The 25,289-nt window shown below is 39.0% G+C and overlaps 1 protein-coding gene across 6 annotated transcripts in view; it reads right to left on the bottom strand.

Annotated features, from left to right (window-relative positions):
• The window catches only part of ANKRD42 (ankyrin repeat domain 42), a 108,189-nt gene extending 86,161 nt beyond the window's left edge, over positions 1-22,028 (bottom strand). For 2 of the 6 annotated variants that reach the window (XM_074304580.1, XM_074304581.1), the window contains exons 1-2: positions 21,801-22,017; positions 7,465-7,628 (exon numbers count right to left, since the gene is read on the bottom strand). In XM_074304580.1, the coding sequence (XP_074160681.1) occupies positions 7,465-7,628; positions 21,801-21,813 (177 nt within the window). In that variant the 5' untranslated portion in view covers positions 21,814-22,017. Of the gene's footprint in view, positions 1-7,464; positions 7,629-21,700 lie in introns of all 6 variants that reach the window. The other 4 variants (XM_074304574.1, XM_074304576.1, XM_074304577.1 and 1 more) reach the window with 4 other exon arrangements.
• Positions 22,029-25,289: the final 3,261 nt, after the last annotated feature.

Genomic DNA, 25,289 nt, shown 5'->3' with positions numbered 1-25,289 from the left:
CATATATTTATTGACTCAGAAAATCACAGATAAATATTATTTATTATAATTTTAATTATTATTTCCCAATTATATTTTAATCCAGTTCAGTATCACTTGGAATATGATGGCTAAACAGCTGTATGAACCTTTGTTCTAAATAACTGTCATTTATTTTTATAATGATAGACTCTGCATTTCTACTCAACCACACTTACATCTCTAGGCTCACTGGTTAATATTGAAGTTTGTACATTTAAAAGTATTGCTGGAACTAGGAGGAAAATGTATACAAATAACAATTTTGAAATGCTTAAGAATTCCAACATAAGGATTTCATGATAAAGGGTGCTACCCACCTCCAGGCAGAGAGATGATTTGACTCAGGGTATATATAAACCGAGACATGGGGTTTTTTGGGACACATCAATGAAAGAATTACCTAAACTGCACATATTTGCTACAAGCTTTATCCTAGACACCCCAGAATGGGATTGCTTCTACTGAGGGATCAGGGTATGAGCCAGCTTTCATCACCTGAAGCTGAGGAGGTTACAAGAAAAGATCAAATAGAAACCTATTTTATTTATATTTATTTATTATTTTATTGTTTATTATATAATGGCTCCTGAGAGTGCAGTCCAATGAAGTCAATGTAGAATCTTTCTGCAGCAGAGTTCCATAAGTTTGAGAAGCTCTCTGAGGCCTTACTGGAACAAAGGCATCAAAATCAAAGGCTCCAGACCACAACTTCTCTTGTCCCTTTTTAGCTGACTAAATTTGGGAGTTACAGTATCTGGCCTCATAAATATGAATTCCTAATGCAGCAGACTTCTCATGAGGATTTCCCCGACAGGAAATAAAAGTTCCTAAAGGGAATAAAGGTTTGATAGATTTTATCTATGCAACATCTCACTATCACCACCAAAGTCTGTATATCTTAGTTCAGGATCAATTAAATCAAACCTTTTGGGGAACCCATATCTGAAATATCAACTGACAAAATGAGTGAAAAATTGGAATAGCAGTTGCCATCAGGGAAAATACTATCATGAGTGCAAATAGCTGGCCCAAGAATGGAGGAAGATGATCCTACATCTACTTCCCTCCTAGTGGAAATGACATCTTCTCCTACTGGGAGCGTTGAATGTGGCTTCTGAAAAAAGGGGATTGAAAAAGTAATTGATCAGCGGTCTATGGGGATATTAATAAAACTGCTTCATGTTATCTGGTACAGGGATAGTAGACTGTGAATCATTATTTGTCATTTATTAAATTGTCTGGGAAATATATATTTTTTAAATATAATTTTAAATTATCAGAGATTGTTTAAACCTAGAATGTTGTCCTGACCTCAATAATTCTTCAGGAATACCAAAGATAGCTACAAGAACCTGAGTTCCCTCAGGTCCTAGATCCACCCAAAACATCCTTGTTTTGGGTCTCCACACCCAGTCTTGTTTTGACTCCACCCAAGTTTGTGCTTAGGTTTTGCTCAAATTTTATTGAATATTTACATTTACTCATATCCACTTCAATCTACCTTGCTTTCAAGCTTCTCTCTTAGCAAAACTGTTTAACTGTCAATGTGGGATTCATTAGTGAATACCCTTGTCTAAATGGTTCACAATAAACCTTCCAGAGCCAGAGAAGAGGGAGTCACATCTCTTTTTTCAGCTTGTTTTCCTCTACCACATGACTTAATAAATTTCTTTCAAAAACGATTTCAGATTTGGGGATTTGTTCTCCTGAACAGACTCTTCATCCACATCCATGTTTAAGGTATCTCCTAAATTTCCTTCTTCACATCCACATTTTAGATCCTAACTTAAGGAACTTTGGGAAAGATACCACCTAGGCCAAGATTTCCACAAAGTTTAGATCATTCTAGTTACAGAACCTCAAGAGGAATAGAAGTCACATGCCTGAGCTGTGTGTATATATAAGGGCTGTTGGATACTTAGCCAGTTTACTCAAATACCAGAGAATAACAAATGATACAAAGAGATGCTTTGATTTTCTAAAGGGAATTCAAGGAGGTTACCTTGCTGAATTAAAGTGAGCAAAAGACATCATATATGTAGATCACAATAGTGGCTAATCAGAGTGTAATGGAAAAGGACATTATGAGTTCTTGGAGGGGAATACTAGTATGAGTCCTTTCAGTAGAGTTTACTGGTCACTTTAGGAAGAGTCAAATAGAAATCCTTAAAGTTAGCTGATGTATTTTTTGTAATCAATATCAAATAATATGAAGTCCCAGGAAGGAAGAGGAGATATTTTCTTTTTAATGATGGAGATAAGAAGCCAGAGTACTTTGCTATGCCAACTCCCCTTGCCATACATGGTGACAAGAAAAGCAGATGGTACTTGGCAATAGATTATGAGAGCTAAAAAAAAATCATCATGCCCATCACTACAGATGTTCCTGACTTCATCTATCTGGTGAACCAAAGATCCCAGACTTAAGGGAGAGTAGTATGGGTTTATCAACTTTCTCAATGCTTTTTTCTCTCTATTCCTATGACTTAAGACTAGTCAGGTCCGGTTTACTTTCACATAGAAAGAAATTCAGTGGACCTTTCCTGTATTTGCCCAGAACTACCTAAAGTTAATCTCATATTGACACTGTCTTGTGAGAAGAGCTGAAAGAAGCTTTACTTCTTGAATGTCCCAAGACATATTAGTAGACTAATAATGTAACATTGACCAATTCACTTCCATGATTTTTCCCTTTTGCTGTGATTTTTCTCTCCCAACATGATTCATAAAGCAATGTGTGTTTAAAAAAACAAAAACAAAAAAACATAAAACATTGACCAAGGCGGATGAGGCATGGTGGCTTAGATGCTGAGATTGGATAAAAGCATAAGGAGGAAATTAAATCCCAAAAATCCAAGGTCCTCAGCAAGTTTGGGAATATTATAGTGGACAGAAAGAACCCAGATGATTCCAGACAGAACTCAGAATAAGTTCCTGAAAAAGGTTTCCCCAAAATATAAAAAGAAAACTCAGAACTTTATTGGATTTTTTAATTCTGGACAATGTACATTATCCTCACTTGCATATCTTGAGGGCCCCTATTTAAAAAGTCAAAAGTCTTCCTCTTTTGAGTGGGGTCTGAACAGGTTAAAGCCTTGAAAGAACTACAGTAGGCTAGCCAATAATATATTTCACTGATTGCTTATAAGTCTGAGAGGCATATGTTTTTGGAAGTCTCTATCCATAAAGATCAGAAAGGTCCCAAAGGATAGCCAGAACAAATGAACATTAGGTTTCCAGATCTACAAGCTTCTAAAAGCATCTGGGTCCTAACTACTATTCAGTGGATGACACAAGGTCATTTCATCACCCTTCATCTAGTGTTTGAGCATGATGAGCAATATGAACTCTGTAACAAAGTAGGTATAGCACAAAAGGCTCTTTCTGTTAAGTGGAAATGATACATTCAAGATTTAAGTCTGTCTGAGCTCCCTGAATATGAATGTCCTTCACAAACATGTTGCAATTCTTCCAGCAATTGAGATCTGTAGTCCAAGTCCCAAACACCTTGGCTTCTCTCTGGCCCAAAAGACCCTGCTATGAGAACCTATGTCCTGAAGAATGGCATTTTGATGCAGCTAGATTGTATAAGATCAAGCTAGACAGAGTGTTGATATTATAAACTATGTGATTATGCCACCTGTTTGCCTCAGTTTCCCTAACTGTAAAAATAATAATAGCACCTTCATCATGTAAGATTGAGATGAGGATCATATGAGATAAATATAAAATACTTAGCAAAGTTCCTAGTTCATAGCAGGTGCTATATGTAAAATACTCATTCCCTCCCCCTCTTTCTTTCCTTTCCCCTCTTCCCCATTCTACCTGATAAGCTGACAGCTCTATCCATTATGAGAGAATAAAATAAAACAACTTCAACACTCAGTAATTCAGTAACTGGGACTACTCTGAGAGATGGGGTAGCTGGCAATTCCTCCCAGGAGGCTGAGCTGCAGGCTACCGACTTGGCATATGAGAAAGCTTCGAATCAATGGATTGATGACTTATTAAGTACTTACTATATGAAAAGCCCTGTGCTGGGAATACCAATAGAAAAGTCAGATGGTCTCTTCTCTCAGAGTTCGAATTCTAATAGGGGAGACAACCCATATGGAAGTTTTCAGAAGCAAATCAAATGAAGACGCAGTAGCAAAGCAGATAGTGATGTCCCCCTTCTAATACCATTTTCACAGTTAAAATCCTATCAGTTTCTGATGCTGAGCCATCCAGAAGCACCAAGGACTTGGTGACAAGAATGTTCTTGCTTGGATTTGCAACTCCAGGAGCAGAGACCAGGCTACATCTCCATAGGAGTTACTATCCAGAATAATGACTACAGAAAGTGCACTTGAACTACTATTCCCAACACTCTTGAGCTCAGAACAGGAGCTGATTCAATCAGGATCCAGAAAAGATGGTAGTCAAGATAGTGGGGTTGATTTGACTGATTTGGTACATGCAGTCTCCTATCACTTCATCAGAGAGCCCTGCTGCTTCAGCCAAGATGGCATGTTTTGAGGGATGGACAGAAAAGATCTCTATGCTGATTCCTGGGTGGTGGTTATGAGTATGACCAAGTAGTTGGGAACCTGGAAAGGACAAGTCTGGACAACCAAAAGCTCTTCCCACTTTGGGGAAAGGACAAATTGATGAGTTCTTCTGATGCCTTACATCACATACAGTTGTTTGTGGGCCATCAAAGATAAAACTGCCCAATCAGGTTACTGTTCTTAGCAGACAGCACAGATAGGAGTGGGTCCATCCCAATCTGGACATGAGAACCATGATGCCCCATCCACACAATCCTCCAACAAAGAATGAGGCAGCCTCTTTAGCTCACCTCTGCTCTTCACACCTTCAAAAAAGAAGTCTGGCCTGATCACATTGGGGTCCTGACTTACTTCCAAGTAATCAGTTTATTGCATTAATCCCTTCCACAATCTCGAGGCATGAGGTTTACTCTTACTGCAGATGATGCTTTTTGAAGCTAAGGCATTTTGGTACTGGTTAAGTCTGCCCTGTCCCCAGGTTCTCACAGGATAGCTCCTCCTTCCTTATAAGCCTCCTGCCCCAAAGACCTGAAGAAAAGCCACAAGAAGGCCCATCATCTATGTCCCACCTGTTGGGTTTCACCTCTTTTACTTCAGAGAGCTGACATTTTTAAATGTTGGAATAGCCTTTTGAAAAACAGCTTCATTACTCAGCCCTTTTCACAGTTAGTTGCCCATCTCCCAGAAGTCACTTCCTCAACTCTAGAAAGGAGGAGGGTTCTCCATTTCAGTGACATTATAGCCTCCAGGATAACTTATTTGATACATAGTTCCACCTTGTCATGACCTTCCTTGTTCTACTCCCTGCCTGGAGTCCCCTGGACCTCAATGATCCTGATGCTTCAGGGAGTCCATATATCCTGAAAAAACAATCTCAGTTCCCCCCAATTGGCATATCTCTTTTTATGGAAATGGTTTGAAGAAATCCTTCCCAGAGAGGTTTTAGTACACCATAGAATGGAATTCTGGGGAGGTGCCCTACTTTCTAATGACATGAGGGAGGTGAAACTCTGCCTTCCTATGACTACTATGAATTTAATCAGAAAAAAAGGATATTCTTGAAGATAATGCTGAGTCCTTAGAAAAAGAGAAGAGATATACCAAGATCCTACAGAAAAAAAAAAAAAAAAAAAAAAAAGAGGCGAATCACTTCAGCAGAAGTCTCTAACAGGAAAAAGATTTGCTATCATTTTCCTAATGGAATTTCTGGGGCCAGGGAATACTGAATAGGTATTTGTACAGGAAAAGTCTTGCTATATAAACTTAGATCTTAGTTACATACAAGAAGCTAAAGATGCCTTATCTACTTTACTACATATGACCCTGATTCATAATAAGTAATCTATAACTGTTCCCAACATAATATCATTTATATAGTGGTGCTGATGTCCCTGGTGCTTCTCTGACTTATCACCACCACCCTGAATCAGAAGACCAAATGTAAATTGAAAAGTTGTGGTACCATCCACCATAGGGACTAGATTATTGAAATATGATACTTGGTCCTTCCAAAGTGAGGGAAGAAAAGCCTAAGATTTCAGTCTTTATTTTTCACTATATTTTTCTTTTTCTTTATGATGATTTCTTCAAGTAGAAAGGCTATATATATTTTTTTCTTTTTCTTTTTCTCTTATCTCTGCCTATGCTAGGTTTGACAGTAAAAGTTAAATTAAATGGTGGAATTCTTAGAACCTCACTATGATGCAGTGGTATATAATTGGTATTTATACATATAACCCCCAATATGGTTAGGCTTAAATTTTTTTCCTAAAAAACAACAAAGGCGAATTGGGGCTTGATTAGTCCAGGACTGTACTTTAAAGAAACTTCTTGATGGCCAAAAGGTAGAGATGAAGAGAGAGAATATTCCTTGAATGGAGAACTGTTAGTGAAAACAGTGTCTTTTTCAAAGAACAGCCTGGAACCTAGTGTCACTGAATCCAAGATGGGGTATAAACAGTAAAAGACTGACAGAGCACTACTTAATTATCATAAATGTATCCTTAAAGACCAAAACTGTTAGTTATTTTTACCACTTATATAAAAGTATAATTTTATTTTAGTTTATAAATCTTAGACAAAAATAGTATGATATAGTGGATAAAGAGCTGACCTTGGAGTCAAGAAGACCTGGATTAAAGGTCTTCATATTTCTGGCACTCACTAGCTCTATGACTTTGAGTAAATTACTTATCCTTTCAGAGTCCCCAAGCTACTCTTTCTGAGGCTAAGCTTCCAAGCAGTTGCTAACCTGAATTGGTACAAGAGGTAAAAGAGGATTCTCTCATCATGGATTCCTTTAAAGCAGTCAAATTACACAACCATACCAAAAACAATCTTTTTTTTCCCCTGAGGCAATTGCGGTTAAGTGACTTGGCCAGCTAAGAAGTGTTAAGTGTCTGAAATCAAATTTGAATTCAGGTCCTTCTGACTTCAGGGCTGGTGCTGTATCTACTACACCAAGCTGCCTCTAAAAACAATCTTAAAGTACTTTTAACTGTCTTCTCTTTTAGATCATATGCTAGCTCAAGAGAATCAAGAGGAAAAACATTAATACTACATAATGTTAAATATGAAAAATGAAGTATTTTTGTGGATAACAAGGGAAAAAATAAGCAGAAGGCATATCAATTATCCTATTTTGCCCAATTCAGATGCAAATACTTATTTTGAACTTTGTATATGGTGAGTATTTAATTTGACATTTCAATGTTTCAATACTATCTTAGATTATGCAACAGGATACAATTTGCTAATAAAAAGAAATTTCTGATATCAATGAATCACAAATCCAATCCAAAAAAAAAAAAAAATCACCGGATACATGATATTGCTAAAATTCAATAATTAGGTCATCCACTTTTAATAAATAAGTATTTTTAAAGCTTCTTACCTCCAAACTTCCAGAATGTGCTGCCCAATGTAAAGGGGTAAATTTATGGATGACATCAACCTCATTAATGTTGATTCCACTCTCTACAATTTCTGCTAGCTGTTTCACATCACCAGCTTTCACTGCATCATGTATACTAACAAAGTGAACCTTATTCCTAGAATCTGAAATATCGTGAAGTTTAAAAGATTACAGAATATCACAGTTTACATAGAATCCTCTTATCTACATTACCACAATCAAAATTGGATTATAATGTGTAAGGGTTAAAAAACTTCTAGGAGCAAGGAATGTGGTTCAAGGCATGTGGGAGGACCTGAGGGATGAGAGGGACCGAGACACAAGAGAGTTCTATGTGGAAGTGGGGCATAGTCCCAAGAGGTGGTGTCTGACTCTAGGTACTACATCTCCCTCCTTAGTGCTCTCAAAGCCTAAAATACCTCCCTCTTTCTTCTTGAGCCAATCCCGCTATGACCTGCCTATCCAGGTTCCTAGAGGACCTCCCTTCCCCAGATCCTCAGCAGGGTATAAATATGTGCTAAGAATAAAGCTCTCTTTTGCTTCACCTCTACCTTTGGGCAGAATAGCCCAAAGGGGATAATACAAGTGATGCCCGAACAGGGACAATTTGGCTAGGACCTCACCATGAAGCAGGCCTACAGAGTGGGAAGAGACACAGAACTCTGTTCTAGTAAGTAGAAAGTTAGGGATGGGGCAAACTATTGTAAGGGTCTCATACCGGGAAGTATTGGACTAAGAAGTATATCGAATTATTAAGAATGCGGGGATTAGAAATGAGGACTTTGCAGGAATTTATAGACACTAACAATTATGAGTGCAATATAACAGCCTTGATTTAAACAGATGGGGCACAGTAGAACATCAGATGGCCTCTTATGAAAGAGAAAATCCCCGGGGGGAAATCCCTGAACATCACCTGATATATCAAGTAATAGGAAGCACCACTGAGGGCACTAAATTAAACTCTCTCAAGGTGCATGTTGAAGTGCAGACAGAAAAGGAGAATTGCAAAAGTAGCAAGAAGGAAAAGGAAACTTAATGGGCTCCTAACTTGGAGAAATCCATAATTAAGGAGTGCCCAAGGAGGCAAATACCAATATGATGGATATAAATTTAGAAGATGAGTCAGGTAAGTGAGGCAGGGAGTGATGAGGAATGTAAGGGTCCTTTAAATGGGCGGCACAGCACAACAAGAGATTTAAGTGACCCAGAAGTAATCTCTGTGGATATAGGACTGCTCTGTGGGTGGGATCCTATCCATATTGAGATAGCCTCCTAATGGGTAATGGCGCTCTCGCTGGTTGGCTGTGTGTGTAACCTCACAGGCCCTTTATAAGCCCACTGCTTGCAGCCAGTCGCTCTCTTTAACCTGGCTCCCTAGTCTGGGGTAGCTGAGCCAAGCTGATGGATAGCTGAGAGGTAAGGAGTTTGGTAGTGAATACGTGGGTCTTCAGACCAGGTGTTCACTAAGGAGTTAATAAGTCAGGGCAGTAAGTTAGGGCATTATGTATGTAGGTATAATAAAGGCTTTTAAGATTACATGTGGCTGTTCTTGAGTGCGCTACCAGTTATTAAACTATAGATTCAAGAAATCATGGTCAGAGACCTTTGAAGGCCTCAGAGGAGGCGAGCTGGGTAGAGTTGACACTGCCAAGGTCAGTGGTCAAAGATACTCTGTTGGGCCTAGGACAGACTGGTAAAAGTAACTGTCAGGAGGAACAAAAGAAAGGGAGAGAAAGAGAAAAGGAATAGCCCATGAATCCTTTCACCTTCCTACAGCTGCTTTATAGAGCCTTTATGGGCTTACCAAGGAGCAAGCCCGTAATATAGTAAAACATTTCCTCCCCCCCCCCACCTCCAGCTAAGTTAACTCTTGTGAAAGCGCCCCAATGAGCTATGGCAAATGAATGTCACCTATATGGGGCGAGTTGCTATACATGTTTCTATTGACACTTTCTCCAAATTTATGTGGGCCATAGCTTCCCCTAAAGAAACCAACACAGCTGTGATTTAAACATCTATACCACTGTTTTTCCTCTCAATGGGTCCCAGCAGCCATAAAGACTGATAATGGGCCAGCTTATACTTCTAAACACTTTGCAATCTTTATCTCCACCTTTGGGATTATCCATGTTACTGATATTCCTTACAGTCCCACTGGCCAAGCCCTTGTAGAATATGCCCATAGCATGCTGAAAAGACTCCTTATTAAACAAAAAGGGGGAAGTAAAAGTACCCCCCTGATGGCTAAACCAGTCAGATATAGACAAAGCTGTATTTACATATAACTTTTTGTGTGTCAGTTGAAAAGGTGCATTATCTCCACCCATGAGACATATGATAAATGCCCCTAATGAAAGAAAAGACACTCCTATAAGAACAGCGCTTCAGGCTCCTGATTAGACTTATAGTAGCAGTATGTGGAAAGATGAAAATGGGAAATAGCATGGCTCCACTGGAGTTCTTTTGAAAGAGCTGCCATTCTTATGTGTTACAGATGCAGATGTTAAACAGAGGTGGCTCCCTACCTAATGGACCTGAGCCATTTATAAAAGAAGAGAAGGACATAATGAGGAGACAGAGACACCTAAAGAAGAGACAGTGGGGAAGGAGAAGGATTCACAGGAAGAAAAGGATTAAGACTGCTGATCTGAGGACATTAACATGTCTCCTCTCCATTTCTGTGCCAAATAGCCTTGGCTCAGACAGACTCTGTATATGGTAGAACTAAAGCAGGAAAAACAACAAGGTATAGAGAGATAGGAGTTAGTGGATGGGGGCCACAGAAGACTCTTGACATGAGATGAACCCTCCCCAGATTTACTTTTCCTTGGTAGTGTTACCTCCCTGAAGAAGATCCTTTTTAGCACCTCAGAGAACCAAGAATTAAGACCTTAAAAGATTTTAACATTTATTATCAGGGGTATTCTTATATGTATGACACACCAATTGCCTTCCCCAACAGCAAAGAGACTTTCCTTACAAGTGGCACAGGCTCCTGGGGCATGGCACATCATGAATACTAACTGTGGATACGATGTTCAGCACGCCCTTTATACAAAGTTGACTATGGGTGGGGTACTGTGGAAGGCATATGATTACTCTGAACCTCCCCTTTTAGACTCTGTACCTTTAGAGCTGTAACCCCGTTATGGCCCCTCTTTTTCAGATTGCCATGGGCCCATCCCACATACTGCTTAGATAGCATAGGGCTATCTCCAAGACACCTGATATAATGATACACAGGGAATTCAGATTCATTCCTGGTTGAATAGATGACCCAATATTGCAATCACTCAAAGGCTACTTGAGATTCCAAAACCAGTAATGCAATATCAAAAGGTGTTTAACACCCAGGAGTCTGGAAAGCTGCAGCAGCTTTTGTTCCAGGAACATATGTGAATATCACTATGTAGATGTAATTTGAAACCATGCAAATAACTGACTTTTCAAGCTTTTAGGTCCCTCTTTGATCATAATGGGGCTAACTATATCACCAAACACCAGTCTAATGTAGGTTGGGGTATCATGGTTTACTCCTTTGAAACTCAGGCTGTGGCCCCACCAGGTTACAGATTCCTAATATGCAATAATTCCAATTACAATGTTACCTTGAAAAACCCCTAATTAGGCGAACCTGTGTTCCAGGTAAATATACATAATTGCAATCTTAAAAATAGTATAAGACCCCAAGCATATCCTCCAAATTCTACCTTATTTCGAATAGGTATTCAGTAGTTTACTCTCCTGAAGGCTCGCTCCCCTGACCCTTGGTTTGTCACCACTGAGGATGCAGCATGGCAGAGAATTAGTCAGGCTCTGCCTATGAGACATAAAAGGGACTTGGAAGGGGTACTAAGTGGGCTAACTTTAGCTATGTCTATCTTTGAAGGATTTCACATTTGAAAACTTTATGCACAAACTGACCTGCTAGCTTCAAATTCAGGATCTAGCCCCCCAAAATGGCCCAAGCTTTTCAAGTCCAGGCAAAATTATATAATATGCTGGAAGGACAAATCCAATGTTTAGCAGAAATTACTCAACAACTGGGTAATAAAGTCCTTTGGATAGAATTAAGAAGTATCTTACCATGTGATGGAAGATACTCTCAAATATGTGTAACCCCTTTACCCTCTAATGAGAAGTGCAATGCGTCTCCTCTTCCCTTCTCCCAGTGACTGGTGCAATGCATCACAAACACTGACTGAAATTCAAAGCACAAATTTCACTATGGAATTGCAATCTTTGCGACAACTTATCTATGTAACAACTAACTACATTAATCAATGGTCACAAAAACAGTCCCGAGATGTTATTCAACTGGCTGAAATGATCAAACTCACCTCCTCACCATTTGCCCTTTTTTTATACATATTGGTGCTATGATAGCTTTTGCTTTCCTACTATTATTTTGCTTACCAGTCATGATTAACTGTTTTTTCTGCATATTTCCACAATCTATACACCAGGTTAAAAGTGAATACCTTAACCTCACAGGACATTCCTGAGGACCTCCTAGACACTGCATTAAGCAAAAAAAAAAAAAGGGGAGATATATGGGTTAAAAAACCTTTAGGAGTAAGGAATACGGTTCAAGGAATGTGGGAGGACCTGAGGGATGAGAGGGACCAAGACACAGGTAAGTTCTACATGGAGGTGGGGCATAGCCCCAGGTTGCTGCCCAAAGATTGGTAAGTTGGTCTAGCTGTGCCATGGACAGGTGGGCAATTAGAGTAGCCCAAAGGGGACACTACAAGAATGCATCAAGATAAATGGTCAAAGGGTATGAAGAGACAATTTTCAGATGATGAAATTGAAACTATTTCTACTCATATGAAAAGGTGTTCCAAATCACTATTGGTCAGAGAAATGAAAATTAAGACAACTCTGAGATATCACTACACACCTTTTGGCTAAGATGACAGGAAAAGATGATGACAAATATTGGAGGGGATGCAGGAAAACTGGGACACTGATGCACTATTGGTGGAATTGTGAACGGATCTAACCATTCTGGAAAACAATTTGAAACTATGCTCAAAAAATTACTAAACTGTGCATACCCTTTGATCCAGCAGTTTTATTACTGGGCTTATAGCCCAAAGAGATCTTAAAGAAGGGAAAGGGACCTGTATGTACCAAAATGTTTGTGGCAGCCTTCTTTGTAATGGCAAGGGAAACTGAAGGGATGCCAATAAATTGGAGAATGGCTGAATAAGTTATGGTATATGAATGTTATGGAATATTATTGTTCTGTAAGAAATGACCAACAGGATAATTTCATAGTCCTGGAGAGACTTACATGAACTGATGCTGAGTGAAATGAACAGAACCAGGAGATCATTATACACTTCAACAACAATACTATATGAGGATAGAAGTGGTTATCTTCGACAATGAGAAGATTCAATTCAGTTCTAATTGATCAATAATGGACAGAATCAGCTACACCCAGAGAAGGAAATGAATGCATTTTTGTTTTTCTTCCCAGGTTATTTTTACCTTCTGAATCCAATTTTTCTTGTGTAACAAGAGAACTGTACAGATCTATCACATATATTATATTTAAGATATGCTTTAACATGTTTAACATGTATAAGACTGCCTGCCATCTAGGGGAGGGGGTGGAGAGAGGGAAGGGAAAAGTTGGGACAGAAATGAGTGCAAGGGACAATGTTGAAAAATTACCCATGCATATAAAAAAAAATAAAATAGAATTTTTAAAAATGCATCAAGAAAGAGGAAAAGAACTGCAAAAATTACATGGTTTTTAAATCACTGTTTACAAAAAGTTAACTTATTATAGGATAAGAATTACTGAAATACATTTCATCTTTTAGTCTGGATGTGTGATTTCATAAATGTAGGAACTCTAGGGTATAGAAATTCCCTCTACTACTCATATTGGCAACTATTCTTTCTTAGAGAATTGCTCAGGGCAGAGCCAAAATAGTGGAGAGTAGACAGGCCTTTGAGTTCTTCGGCTTCCCTCAGATCAATACCAGATTAAGCTTTTGAATTGGTTTTGTAGTGATAGAATTCATAAATATTTGGAGTATAACAAATTTCCAGCAGAAAATAGTTTGGAAGAACTTCAGAAAAGGTCTGTTTCAATCAGGCACAGGGGAGGTGGCCAGCATTGGCACAGCACAGGGACCCAGGAAGTTGTGGCATCCACACACTGTGGGAATCTACCAGGAGGCTCTTAGCAAAAATACAGTAACAATGGCTACTCTGTCCTGGATCAGAAGCCAATGGATCAGGCACATTAGCTGTGAGACATCCAACACAAATACAAAAGGCAAATAGTAAACCCCTGAACCCCAGAATAATGAGGACTTGGCTATGCCCACCCACCCTGTTAAGGAAGCCAGCAGCATCAGCCCCAAGACAGCATGAAGCTGTTGTTGCATGAAAAGAAATAATCTTGGGACAATCTCCCCTCTGTTCTAAGAGCAGATCTCAATCTTTAAAAATGATCAAAAAAGAAAAAAAGAGCTCTAATCATAGACAGTTTTTATGGAGACAGAAAAGACCTCAAACTCTGAGGGCACTAAAGGCAAACTGACTCCAAATGAAGCGCCAAAGGGTGATATGAGTTGGTCTCCATCTCACAAAGCTCTCTTAGAATTCAAAAAGAGAACTGCTCAGAGCACAGAAAGGGGACACATAGCTGGCAGAATTTCATTCCAAATTTTCCTAACTCTGGAGTTACTAAGAATTACTAAGAATGTCAACTTAAGCAAAGGAAAAGACAACAGCTATTTATAAAAGAATCTTTAAGTCACCTTTCATTATACTAGATGCTGTCAGGTTCAGGAAAAAAAAATATATAACATGGTTACTGTCCTCAAAGAGCTTAAAATTTTGGGGACAAGACAAAACCATACCATTAATTTGTTACTTGGTAAAGTCAACTTTGTTTAATTTATGCCTGTGTCTTAGCTATAGGGTAACTATGGATCTAAGTGGGCAGAGTGCTGGACCTGAAGTCAGAAAGACTAGTTTTTCTAAGTTCAAAAATAGCTTCAAACACTCATTAGCTATGTGACCCTGGACAGATCATTTTAACTGTTTGCCTCAGTTTCTAATCTGTAAACTGTGCTGGAAACAGAAATGCCAAACCATCTAGAATCTTAATCTAAGAAAATTCTAAATGGGGTCATGAAGAATTGGGCATGACTGAACCAATTACATTCTAGGATTCTTGAGGATTCTGTATTTCTGGAGTAAGGAAATGTTTATTTAATACTAATCCAATGTGCAGAAATCCAGTGAGGAAAGGCAAGAATCTAGGATTGGGTAACTCATAGAAGTAATATTGTTGCAGGAATCTGAGGCCCCAAGATAATTAATCCAGTTTCTACATGCACAACGTTTGTCATCAGTGCCCTGAGGAAATGACCAGAGGGGACAAGAGATGTGAATATTTGCATTTACCTATAATTATGTTGTGCTGCTCTACAACCTGGACACAGACTGCAATGGGGGAGCAGAGTAGTACCCCACACATCCCAGATTCAGAGGCTCAACTCATTTCTAAGAATACCTTGTCAAGGGTAATTGACTATATGATGGAAAGAACATTGAACTGGGGAGCATGGAAATGAGGGCTTTCAACCCAGCTCCACTAAACTTGATGAAGGCACCAAATAAATGACTGACTTGGCTTCTGTAAGCCTCAGAGTTTTAGGTCTAAAAACCTTCATTGAAAAGTGGGAATAGAGGCTTTAAAGAACAGACACAATTTAAACAAGTAATGACAGGGCATATTACACAAGGTAAGCTTCTTGAAGGGAACATATCTTCTCTGGCCATTGCTTTAATAGCAAAGTATTTCACACACATTTTCAGTATGTTTGTTAATTGAATATGCCTACTCCATGAATAACAAACATGCTTCATCCATCTTTTCCTTCCCTGTTCCTTTCATCTTCTTGGCTCTCAATGAGACTTGGATCCTTCCTTTAAAGTCTTAATGGCTGTTTTGTTCCCTCCAATCATATTCATGGAATATTACTTGTTTCCTATTGCTTCTTCCAGGTTCTTCCTTGAGATCTCATCATTTGGTAACCACCTTTCTCAGAGGTTCATTCAATCCATATTTACCACTACACTGAAATTCTGGAAAGACAACCCTCTTGTTTCAGTGCTTGGGTCACAATCTTTTCTCCTCTCTTCCAATTCTTGTCCTAATACTAGTAAAAATTAAATTCTCCAATACCCATGCCCTGTTCTCCCAGGTTCACAATTTATTCATGACATGATCTACTCTTCCACTCTTTCTCATCTATGTACAGATAGCCATATCCTTGATCTTGCTATCACCCACCAATATACTATTTCCATGTTCATAAACTGTAAAATTTCCTTGTCTTAAAACAATGTCATTCCACCTCTCACTCTTCCTCTTAATCCCAACTGTTTTACAACCTCCATAATGTCCAATCCTCCCAACTCTCATTTCTTTGATTTTCAAAATTTCTAATTTACAATCTAATTAGGGGTTTTTTAATTTGTTCTTTTTCTAGCTTTTTAAAGCTGCATGTCCAATTCATTTTTCTTTTTTATCCACATAAGCATCTAGTGATATAAAATCAGCTCCTTTGGCTAAATCCCATTAGTTTTAGTAAATTGTCTTGTGTTATTCATGAAATTATTGTTTCTATGATTTGTTGTTTGACCCACTGATTCTTTAGGATTAGATTTAGTTTCCAATTAATTTTTTGGTTTTTTTCCATGGCCCTTTATTACATGTAATTTTTATTGATTCATGATCTGAAAAGGATTAATTTACATCTACCTTTTTGCATTTGGTTGTAAGGTTTTTATGCCTTAATACATGATCAGTTTTTGTGTTGGTATGTACCACTGAGAAGGTATATTCCTTTGTACTCCCATTCAATTTTTTTCCAAATGTCTATCATACCTAACTTTTCTAAAATTCTTACCTCCTTAACTTTTCTTGTTTATTTTATTCTAGTTCTGAGAAAGGTTAAGATTCCCCCATTAATATAGTTTTGCTATTTATTTCTTCTTGCAACTCAACTTCTCTTCCAAGAATTTGGATACTATACCATTTGGTGCATATAAGGTCTTCATTATCTATGGTACTTTAGCAAGATGGTTTCTTTCTTTCTCTCTTCTAATTAGATCTATTTTTGCTTTTGCTTGATCAGGGATCAGGATCCCTATCCTTGGGTTTTTTTTTTTTTTTTTTTTTAACTTTAGCTCAAGCATAAAAGATTCTGCTCCAGCCTTTTACCTTTACTCTGTATGTATTTTTCTGCTTCAACTGTGTTATTGTAAACAACCTATTGTAGAATTCTGGCTTTTAATTTCATCTGCTATCTACTATTTTATGGGAGAATTCATCCCATTCACATTCACAGAATACTAATTCTGTATTTTTCACCATCATATTTTTCCCAACTTAAACTTTTCTCTCTCTTTCTCTTCACCAGTGTTTTGCTTCTAATCCCCACCTCCCTCAATCTTCTTTTTCAGCTACCCCCTTTCTTTTCTCCATTTTCTTCTACTTCTGCCTTCCCTTCTATTAACCTCTCCCTTTCCTTTCCCCTTTCCTCTCCAATTACACTTGGGTAAGATAAACTTCTATGCCAAACTAAGTATTTGTTATTCCTTTTGAGTCAAATCTGATGAGATTAAGGTTTAAACAATACTCATTTCCCCCTCTACTCCTTCTCTCAACCATAATAGGTCTTTTGTGCCTCTTCATGTGGCATTATTTATCTCATTCTACCTCTTCTTTCCTCTTCTCCCAGGACAATCCCTTTTCCACCTCTAATTTCTTTTGTATATCACATTAAAGTCAACTTTTAACTGCATCCTCTAAAAATATCCCTTCTAATTGTCCTGACGAGATAACAGTTCTTAAAAGTTATATATATATATCTTCTTCCCATGCAAGGATGTAGGATAACTTTTAAAATACTTTTTTTCTTCTTTTTCCTTTTACCTTTTCATGTTTTCTTGGATTTTGTATTTGGAGAACAAATTTTCTGGTCTTTCAGGTATGACTGAAAACCCCCTAATTTACTGAATGTCATCTTTTCCCCTAAAAGATGATTAATTTTACTGGAGAACTGATTCTTGGTTGTAGCTCAAGCTCCCTTGCCTTTCAGAATATCATATTCCAAGTCCTCCAATTCTTTAATATGGAAGCTACTTCATCTTGAATAATCCTGATTGTGATTCCTCAACATTTGTTTCTTTCTAGATGCTTGCAGTATTTTCTCCTTAATCTGATAAATGTGGAATTTAGTTATAATATTCCTTGAAGTTTTCACTTTGTAGTTTCTTTTTGGGAGGTGATCTGTAATTTTTTTCCCCCTGAGGCAATTGAGGTTAAGTGACTTGCCCAGAGTCATACAGGAAGTGTTAAGTTCTGAGATCAAATTTGAACTCAGATCCTCTGACTTTAGGGCTGGTGCTCTATCCACTGTGCAACCTAGCTAATTAGTAATTCTTTCAATGAATATTTTACCCTCTGGTTCTAAGATATCAGGGTAATTTTCTTGAAAACTTTTTGATTTCTTGAAAAATTTTGTCTAAGCTCTTTCACCATGACTTTCAGGTAGTCCAATAATTCTTAGATTTTCTTTCCTGGATTTGTTTTCTAGGTCAGCTATTTTTCCAATGAAGTATTTTACAATATTTTCTTTTTTTGTTTTCATTTTTATTTTGTTTAACTTTTCTTGATTTCTCATTGAGTCATTCACTTCCATCCAATTCTAATTCTTAGTGAATTATTTTCTTCAGTTAGCTTTTTTTTAACCTCTTGCATTTGGCCAATTATACTTTTAAAGGAACTGTTTTGTTCAGTGGATTTTGTTTTCCTATTTTGCAAATTCTAATTTTTAAAGAGTTGTTTTCTTTAGTCAATAACTGTGCTTCCTTTTCCAAACTTTCATAACTCTCCTGCAACACTCTTTTCCCCATTTTTCTTCGATTTCTTTTAAGATCCTTTCTGAACTCTTCCAAGAGAGCCTTTTGAAATGGAGACCAGTTCATATGCTCCTTTGAGATTTGACCAGAAGGCATTTTGCCTTTGCTGTCCTCTTCTGGGTTTGTGTTCTGGTCTTCCCTGTCTCCATAGTAACTCTCTATGGTCACACCTCTTTATTTTTTTCCTCATTTTTAAAGACTGAGATCTGCTCTTGGGGCACAGAGGACATTGTTCCAAGCTTCCTCTGCAAGGCAACAGAATGCACTAGGGCCAATATTGCAGACTTGCCTTCCCTGCTGAGTGGCCTAGTCAAGTCCTGCCTGTTATGTTGGGGTTCAGGGGTTCACAATTTGCCTTCTATAGCTGGTCTGCTGATCTTCTGGCCTTCTTAACCAGGACAAAATAGTCAACACTGATTATTTTGGCTAAGAACCTCCTGCTGGATTCCCTGTGCCAAGCCTTCTCGCATGAACTGGATATATCTCTCTCTTCTCTATCTTTACTCCTTGTTAAATTCATTCAGTTCTATATTGTCCTCATCTCTCAAGGACCTTGATCCTTTATTCTATCACCAATCTTGCCCTCAATCCATCAATCCCTGATAATATCCAATAACTCTCTTCTCTTTTACAATTAAATTTCTTTAAAAAGCTGAAAACCTTTACTTCCTTCCCACTCACCTTTTTTTTTACCTCTCTACAGTCTGGTTTCCAACCTCAAAGTTCCAAATAATCTCAACTAACAAATCTAAATTCCTTTTCTGAATCTTATCTGATAGCTTATCTGATCTCTTGGCAGCCTTTTACAATTGATCACCCTTGTTTCCTTTATGCTCTTTTTTTTCTCTAGGTTTCCATTACACTATTTTTTTTTTTTTTTTGGTGAGGCAATTAGACTTAAATGTCTATATCCAGGGTCACATAGCTAGGAAGTGTTAAATGTGTGAAACCATATTTGAATTCAGATCCTCCTGACTCCAAGGCTGGTGCTGTATCCACTGCACCATCTAGCTGCCCTGTCACACTACTCATCTGATTTTCTTTCTATCTGATTGTTCTGTCTTCTTTCCTGGATTTCCATGGAGCTCATTCCTGGGCTCCTTTAGTCTATTAGTATTTCACTTGATGATCCATCAGCTTCCAGTTTCTTTTTTTTTTTTTTTTTTTTTCCTGAGGCTGGGGTTAAGTGACTTGCTCGGGGTCACACAGCCAGGAAGTGTTAGGTGTCTGAGACCAGATTTGAACTCGAGTCCTCCTGAATTCAGGGCTGGTGCTCTATCCACTGCGCCCCCTAGCTGCCCCTCCAGTTTCACTTATTAAGGGAAGGTACTTGTTAAAAGAAGTCTTCTTGTAGACTGGGATTTTAGTTTGGATTTAAAGGAAGCAGGGGAAGTCAGGAAGTAGAGATGAGGGAAGGAGGGAATTTCAGATTTGGGGAACACAGCCAGAAGAAATGGCCAGAGTTAGGGGATAGAGTATCTTGTATGAAGAACAGCAAGGCCAGCATCATTGAATCACAGAATACATGAAGGTATAATACTGGAAAGATAGGAGGGAGCCAGATTATGAAGGATTTTGAATACCTCACAGAAGATTTTATATTTGATCCTGAAGGTGATAGAGAACCAATGGCATTTATTGAATGGGGGTGAGATGGTTAAATTTGTGCTGTAAGAAGATCAGTCTGAAAAAATAGACAACAGTGGGGTGAGACTTGTATAACAGAGACCAGTCATCAGAGTACTGTAATGGTCTAGATATGAAGTGACAAGATTTTGAACTTACTATTGTGGCAATGTCAGAGGAAAAAATGGGACATGTTATATGAGTGAACAATGTTATAAATTGATAAAATTGATAAAACTTGTCAACACATTTGATGGGGAATGAACATAAGGATCTGGATAACACCTATGTTTCAAGCCTTTGTAAATTATCTCCAATTTGTCTGGCATTATTAAACTCTTTTGCACATATTATTAAACTATAATACTCTCCCTATTTATTTATTCAAGTATAAAGTTATGATCTTCTTTAGCCTTTGAATTAAAATTATCTGAAATTTCATTGAAATCCTTCGCCAATGCAGATCTTAATTTTATTATTCCTTTATCATCAGGGATTATTGTGGCCAAAAAATGATCACCTGATGAAAAATTGGTAATGAACTTTTCTAAATTTTGCTTTTTTGTCCCTAGAATGACAAATACATAAATCTGTGGGGCCGTATATGAAGTTTTTCTAGCTTAGCAAGAGGTACAAAAGATATTGTGCTCCACTAGCCAGGTTTTTGAGAACCCAGAGTTACTTCCATACCATGACAGAGAAACAAGAGCAAATAGACACGAGAGGAAGACCAGGATGGAAGACCCACACATGCACACGTTCTTCTTGGATCAAACCAAGTAATTTATCAATGTAGGGGATCTCTAGTGGAAATTCCCTCTATCAATGCAAACAAATATGTAACATCTGTAATTTATAGTTGTACAATTACCTGGAGCACTAAGACTAATATTAGACTATTATCGATAATTAATTATTTAATTAATGTCAAAGCTGGAGTTTTAAATCTAGGTCTTCTGGACTCCAAAGCTGCATACATAGATAACAAAACTTCTGACTTTATCATTTGTATACTAAGGAAAATGTTAATGACTAATTAGGCTAATTAACTATTCTAGTTAATTGACTAAGCCTTTGGGTCTCCGTCTTCTGTCACAATATAGTATTTTTTTTTTAAATTGGACTTTGAACATAGGACCGAACAGAGAGCAGTAAAAACTGGAAGAGAAAGAGCAGCTGTAAAAGGGGGGGAGGGGGACAGCTGGGGTTCAGGCTCATTTTTTTTAAAAATTCTCGTACGTTCTCTGCGAAGCTGGAAGGTAGTAGAGTGGAAGTCAGAGGCGTGGGATACTTCGAGACTCTAGAGGGAGCTAGACGTGGAGAGGTTTAGAAAAAGGATGGCCGTGAGGGGCTCCCGGAGGAGGGCACTTAATCCACTCGGGGAGAAAAGAGGCGGGAAGAAGGGGTCTCCAGAGAGGGAGAGTCACGGCCGCAAAGTCCGGAGAAGAGGTTTGGGGGAGGAGGTTCTGGGACGGCGGAGGCTGGCGAGCGCCTGGGGGGAGGGGGGGATGGGAGAGAAGATGGCTCCCTTCGGGAGGGGATGCTTTAGCGCTCCCCGACGCTGTAATGGACGTGGAGCTCAGGGGAGAGGGGACTCGGCCCCGGTTGCCCCGGGGCTCACCGCAGCTAGGAGGGAGGAAGGGAAGAAAACGGTTAACCCTTTGCCTTCCGGAAGGCAGCAGGAGCCGTGCCCAAGAGAGCGGCCAGCTGGGCGGACTCACTCGAGACGGTCATGGGCTCGAGGGGGGTGGCGAAGGACACGGGCAAGGGGTATTCCTGAGGCCACTGAGACGACCCCCAGCCGCCTTCGGCGACACGGTCGTCTCTGTCTTCGCTGTCGGCTTCCAGCTTTCAGCCTCCAACTCCCCGTAGTCAGGAATCTGGAGGATCCAGGTTACTTCGGGAACGAGTAAACATCCGGGGTCGCGCGTCACTTCCGCTTCCTGGAAGGCCGACCGCTTTTCCTGAACCCACCCCACCCACCCCACCCCCATATATATACCCACCCCGCCCAACCCCACCCTAGAGTCCCGAGAGCGGAGCGGCGTGTCCTTCGGGAGGCTGAGGGTGAGGCAGCTTTCCCCGATGGACTGCCCTCGCTCGGTCTACGTCTGTTAACTTCATCCGCTCAAATAATCGTGGCGGGCAGCCTCCGACTGCTCCTTTCTCGTCCCGAGACGCTGGTTGTGTGAATAGCGCCGTCGTTGGGACGCCCGGTCTGCCTTCCGTGTAGGTGCCCGGCCCGGGGGTGGGGCGCGGGGGGCTGCTCGGTGTGATGGATCAGGGACTGGCGCTCCGCCGGTCTCTGAGCTGTGTGGCCTCGGACAATTCCCTGCCCAGCTCAGAGCCTCGGCCCCTTTCCCGATAAAACATGGTTGTAGCACCCCACCGAGAAGAGGAAGGAAAAAAGGGAGGGACGAAGTGGAGGGAGGGAAGAGCAGCAAAAGGGCGAAAAGAGGCAAGGACTGACTGCCAAATTTGGAGTCAGAAAACTGTTCCTAGCTCAGACTTGGGGCAAGTCTCCTCGGGGGGGCCTCAGCTTCCCTATCTAAAAAGTGAAGGCATTGAGCTGCAAAGTACTTCGACGTTTGCAAAGCCCCGTACATGTTTTATTTCATTTGATCCAGTGCCAAGAGCTAATAGGACCCTCCCAGGGCTCCCCAAGCTGGGGTCTAAGACAGGACTCAGAGCAAGGCTGGACTGGGAGTCCAGCACCTCGATCCATGCCTGTCACCCTGAATAATCCATTCTCCTCAGCCCTGAGGAGGGAAACAGTGGTATACAGAGAGGCAGCTAGATGATGGGAAGGATAGAGCTCGGGGCCTGGAGCCTGCAAGTTGCTCCTCACTTCCGTCTTGTCCCTTAGCGTAGCAGAGATAGGGAAGCCGATTGCCATTACCTCCACTAGCTCATTTTACAGATGGGGAAACTGAGGCAAACAGTGACCCACCCGGAGTGTCACATCTGGAGTCAGGAAGATGAGTCTTACTGAGTCAAATCCTGCTTCAGCCTTATCTTATGTATGTATGATCCTGGACAAGTCATTTAACCCGTTTGCTTTAATCCACAGGAGTAGGAAATGGCATACCACTCGCAACATCTCTACCAAGAAAACCCAGTGAATAGTGTGGTCAGTACTGGGTCACAGTGGGAGGTGACTAATTTTTTTTTTTTAATCTCATATGAGATCCTAAACACTGTATGCAGAGACTGTGCTACCCGATGTAAATTTAGAATTGGAAGGAAAGATCAGATTCTTCCTTTTACTAAAATTTCTCTTGTATTCCCCACTTCCTCATAATATATAGCTAGGATTTATGTGACATTTTAAAGCACTGTGTGTGTGTGTATTAGTCAGTCTGGACTGACTAATAAAGATAACAATATTCTGGTTCTGGGTGTACATCCTTTATTGGTGTGACCTCTGGCAAATCACCTCACAGCTTTAACATGCAATAAGTGCTAGGCTTCCAATCAGGAACTCATTTTCATGAGTTGAAATGCAACCTCACTTAACTAGCTGTGATCCTAGGTAAGTCACTTAATACTGCATCATATGTAAAATGAGCTGGAGAAGAAAATTCAATATCCTTGCCAAAACCCCAAATAGGGTCTATACAGAGTTGGACAGAAAAACGACAGAAGACTATCATTTAACAGGTAGACACTATTTAAAAAGATACTAACATAATAAACTTTTAGTTCTAATTTGAAAATTTAGGCAATATCAATTCACCTACTGAATATATTAGAAAAGTTCTTTAAAATTTTTATTATCAGTGTGTTTTAATAAAACCAATTATTTAAATCATACACAGTTCAGTGGATCTAATCACAGTTTATCTAGATTGACACTCAACATGGCAATTTTGTTTTAAGCCATATAACAAATTCTCAGTGTCACTCAACTAGTATTTACTGGGCACTTTGCTATTAAAAAAATCATTGAGGCACAATGGCATATAAGATAGCCTTGGCTCCGAGTCTGGAACACCCAAGTTCAGTTAATGTTACTAATACTTTTATAGTTGTGACTCTCGAGCAAGGGACTTAACTTTTAAAGCCTGTTTCTTTAGATACAAGAGATTGGACTGGATTGTCCTTTTAGTTCTATACCTGCCACTTAATACCCCACACTTAGTACTCACCTAATGAGCACTGAGGTCTCAAAAGCCTACTTGAGTTAAGGTCTGACACAATCTATCAAACCAAAAAGGCTTCAGGTACTATTTCTTTCTTACCTTCTATTTAACATTAAATTATATATCTCTCCCTAGAATATAGGCTCCTCAAGGATAAGATCTAATATATTTTTGCCTTTGTATTCCCAATAACTAGCCCAGAATAGCACCAGTACCAGCTTGATCATAACATGATGAAATTTTTAGGTACTAAAACTATCTAATTTATTGAGTAGGGCCTTAAACATTTTTATGTGGGTAACTTTGGCAGTCTGATCTATAGATGCCATTCTTGGGTCACTTTGTAAGCATTAAAAAAATGCATGTACACAGAAAATTGTACTGAAAATTTTAAGTTTATAGATATCCCTGTTGGTTAAAAATTATTTTAAGGAGCCTCTCAGTACATATTAGTGAAAGTAAATGTGCCAAAATAACAGATGCTAGGCATTCAATTATGTTTTCCAAGTAGGACTATACTGGTATAAAAGGAAACACTGAACTTCAGGCCAGGAAACCTGTATTTAAGTCTTAAGTTCCACTATATGACCTTGAACAAAGTGATTAAACTGTTAGCCTGTTTCCTCATTTGTAAGAGATAAATCTGATAAGAGGCTTTACAAAAATATATAGGAAATTTACACAAATATGTGTGTCATGAATTGCTTTGACTGATAAAAGCCTATAAAACTTCTTTATAAGGTTTTTCAGTGCATAAAATGCAATATATAGAATTTAAAAGAAAATCAAATTATACTGAAACAAAAATGTCATTTTTCTAATAAGGTGGATGGATCTGTGGGTCCCATGTTAAGAACTTCTGTTATGTTGTAAAGGTTAAAATTAAGTACCACCCTTTAATAAAACAATCCCAACTAATCACAATATTTTCATTCATATTCAAATTATAATAGTATCTTAAAGTATGAAGTATCAAGATTAAAATTTAGACATATATTCTAAAGCCATTCATGAAATAAAAAGAGATACAACCTTAAAGTTACTTCATCATTCTATTTATTACATGTA

This window comes from Sminthopsis crassicaudata, chromosome 3, assembly GCF_048593235.1.
Source record: "Sminthopsis crassicaudata isolate SCR6 chromosome 3, ASM4859323v1, whole genome shotgun sequence".
Classification (NCBI taxonomy): domain Eukaryota; kingdom Metazoa; phylum Chordata; class Mammalia; order Dasyuromorphia; family Dasyuridae; genus Sminthopsis; species Sminthopsis crassicaudata.
The sequence above is the reverse complement of the archived record's forward strand: the minus strand, read 5'-3'. Positions and strand labels throughout refer to the sequence as shown.